Below are 3,097 nucleotides of genomic sequence, written 5' to 3' on the forward strand. Positions count from 1 at the left end.
CCAAAACTGTTTGTGCTGTCTATCCAAGTCCTATGTGGAGTAATTGTCACGCCAACCAGCCATGTTGGCCTGCTTGGTGTGAAGACGGCACAAACAGATCCAGGACCAGGCTAACAAACACCTACAGAATATCATTCAAAACCTAGTTGCCAGATGGCTTCCATTAGTGGTCGCTCACACAATATTTTAAACATTATAAATGTATAACAATTTCCTTCTCAAGAGGAGTTGTCATAACAATCTGCCTAGCTATAGCTCTTGAGACTATGACATGAAAATCCACATGTGACCATTTGACTTACCTCATCATTGTTGACATAAAATGAAGGATGAGAAATGATGGGGGAGTGTTTTAGATAAAAAGGATCTGGCCGATACCTGTGGCAGGATTCATACCCTCTTCAGCAAGGTACAAGTGTGGCTTTTGAGGACTGCCTGTATACAGGTTTTCCTCTTGACTGACTACAGCTGTTAATGCTGCGGTATTCTTACTCACTCTGTCAAATGTGTTTATATAGGGTATTCAAAATTCCTAGCAGCAGATTTTAAAAAAGAGGATACAAACAGCATGTGTAGTATATCTTCATTTAAAAATTGTATTTACAATTATAACAAATGATCATTTTTATTTATATTTCTGTCCTTTTTTTACAGGTTTGCACTGCATTGCTAACAGGATGGACGACAACATGTCATTACCAAGCCATATCCTTCACATTCAGGGTTTTCAATTGCCACAGACATTCATGTATCCAATTTTTTTCTCCTTGCTGTTTGTCTATCTCGCCCTCCTTGTGTCTAACATTGGAGTCCTGGTCGCCATCATCACAGAGAGAAGCTTGCACCAACCAATGTATATCCTCTTCTGTAACCTGTCTGTAAATGATCTGATTGGCAACACTGTCTTGTTGCCTCGCCTCATGGCTGACATTGTTTCAACTGAGAGGTTTATCACGTACAGCCAATGTGTTGCTCAGGCCTTTTTCAGTCACACGTTTGGATCAGCCTCACATATGATACTGATCATTATGGCTTTTGACAGGTATGTGGCCATATGTTACCCATTAAGGTACACGTCCATAATGACAACCAAAACTTTAGTTATGTTGTCTGTGTCTGCTTGGGGGGCTTCCCTTGTGTTAGTGTCTGTCCTCCTGGGTCTCACCATAAGGCTTTCCCGCTGCAGTTCAATTATTCAGAATGCTTATTGTGACAATGCATCATTGTTCAAGCTATCCTGTGAGAACGTTTCAATCAACAACATTTATGGACTCTTTTTCACTGTGCTGCTCTTTACTTCCTCAATGGGAAGCATCGCTGTCACTTATTTCAGGATTGCTGTGATTTGCTGGACCAAAAAAAGCAAAGAGCTGAACAACAGAGCGTTGCAGACCTGTGCAAGCCACCTGGTACTGTATCTCATTATGCTGTGGAGTGGGTTTCTAACCATCATACTGCATCGCTTTCCAGACTATCCATATCTGAGAAAACTGGCTTACGTTCTATTTCATGTCGTCCCTGCTAATTTGAATCCAATTATCTACGGCTTGCAAACAAAGTCATTGAAGCAGAAAATTATACAAATACTCAGCCGGAAAGTTACACACTCATAATACAGATATTTGTTTGGCACTTTGTAAATAATATTGACAGGCTTGTTGATTATTCTGGTATCCCTAAAACCCTAAAACAAAATGGATTAGAATTCACCACATACCATTCTTAAAAGTGATGTTTAAGGTACATTTCAAAAATGTTCTACTCCATATTCATAATCTCCAGCACCATCCCAACATCAACATATGTTAAAATGACACCTTTCTATGTTTTGTAGTCAAAAAGATAGAGGAAGATAAGTGTTTCTGATGACATCTAGTGTGTTTCGTGATTTTAACCAATTATGTGCAGGCAATGAACAGGCAATGTTTGGGAGTAAATTGCAATATTTCCCTTTAAAGGTTATGTCTTGCCATTTACACATTTTGATGTTGGAGATTATGAATATGAAGTAGAAAAATTGTGAAATCACCCTTTAAAGGTGATGTTCTGTAAGATATTAGGAAGTATGAATGAGGGAACTGTAAAGGTGACGAAGAGCACACATTGGTTAACAGGCTTTCCTGTCTGTGCCTAGTCATTACCTGACTGCCAGTCAAAATTGTATCTCACTCTAGTGTCTGTTAGCTGAAAATTCAGAGGGACGTCTGAGATGCTCAATTTCAAGATTTAAGGTCTGCAATACTGCTGGTTTTCAGGTGAATTGAGAGATTGTCCTTGATGGCCAGAGATTCCACTCACCTGTAGCTGATTCACTCTATAGAGCCAACCTGTACCTGATTCACTCTATAGAGTCAACCTGTACCTGATTCACTCTATAGAGCCAACCTGTACCTGATTCACTCTATAGAGTCAACCTGTAACTAATTCACTCTATAGAGTCAACCTGTAACTGATTCACTCTATAGAGCCAACCTGTACCTGATTCACTCTATAGAGTCAACCTGTACCTGATTCACTCTATAGAGTCAACCTGTACCTGATTCACTCTATAGAGCCAACCTGTACCTGATTCACTCTATAGAGTCAACCTGTACCTGATTCACTCTATAGAGCCAACCTGTACCTGATTCACTCTATAGAGTCAACCTGTACCTGATTCACTCTATAGAGTCAACCTGTAACTGATTCACTCTATAGAGTCAACCTGTAATTAATTCACTCTACAGAGTCAATCTGTAACTGATTCACTCTATAGAGTCAACCTGTACCTGATTCACTCTATAGAGTCAACCTGTAAATAATTCACTCTATAGAGTCAACCTGTAACTAATTCACTCTACAGAGTCAACCTGTACCTGATTCACTCTATAGAGCCAACCTGTACCTGATTCACTCTATAGAGTCAACCTGTACCTGATTCACTCTATAGAGCCAACCTGTACCTGATTCACTCTATAGAGTCAACCTGTACCTGATTCACTCTATAAAGTCAACCTGTAACTGATTCACTCTATAGAGTCAACCTGTAACTAATTCACTCTACAGAGTCAACCTGTACCTGATTCACTCTATAGAGTCAACCTGTACCTGATTCACT

The 3,097-nt window shown here is 39.7% G+C and overlaps 1 protein-coding gene across 1 annotated transcript; it reads left to right on the forward strand.

The window, feature by feature from the left end:
* The first annotated feature begins 677 nt into the window (after nucleotides 1-677).
* LOC139548635 (olfactory receptor 52E4-like) lies at nucleotides 678-1,613 on the forward strand. Its single transcript, XM_071358414.1, has one exon. It carries the CDS (start codon nucleotides 678-680, stop codon nucleotides 1,611-1,613), a length of 936 nt encoding a protein of 311 aa, XP_071214515.1.
* The last annotated feature ends 1,484 nt before the right edge of the window (nucleotides 1,614-3,097 follow it).

The sequence above is a fragment of the Salvelinus alpinus genome, chromosome 21 (genome assembly GCF_045679555.1).
Source record: "Salvelinus alpinus chromosome 21, SLU_Salpinus.1, whole genome shotgun sequence".
In the NCBI taxonomy this organism is placed as follows: Eukaryota; Metazoa; Chordata; class Actinopteri; order Salmoniformes; family Salmonidae; genus Salvelinus; species Salvelinus alpinus.

Bases quoted from the DNA above. Each gene is read 5' to 3' on its own strand.
- LOC139548635 (XM_071358414.1), top strand. From the start codon at position 678: ATGGACGACAACATGTCATTACCAAGCCATATCCTTCACATTCAGGGT.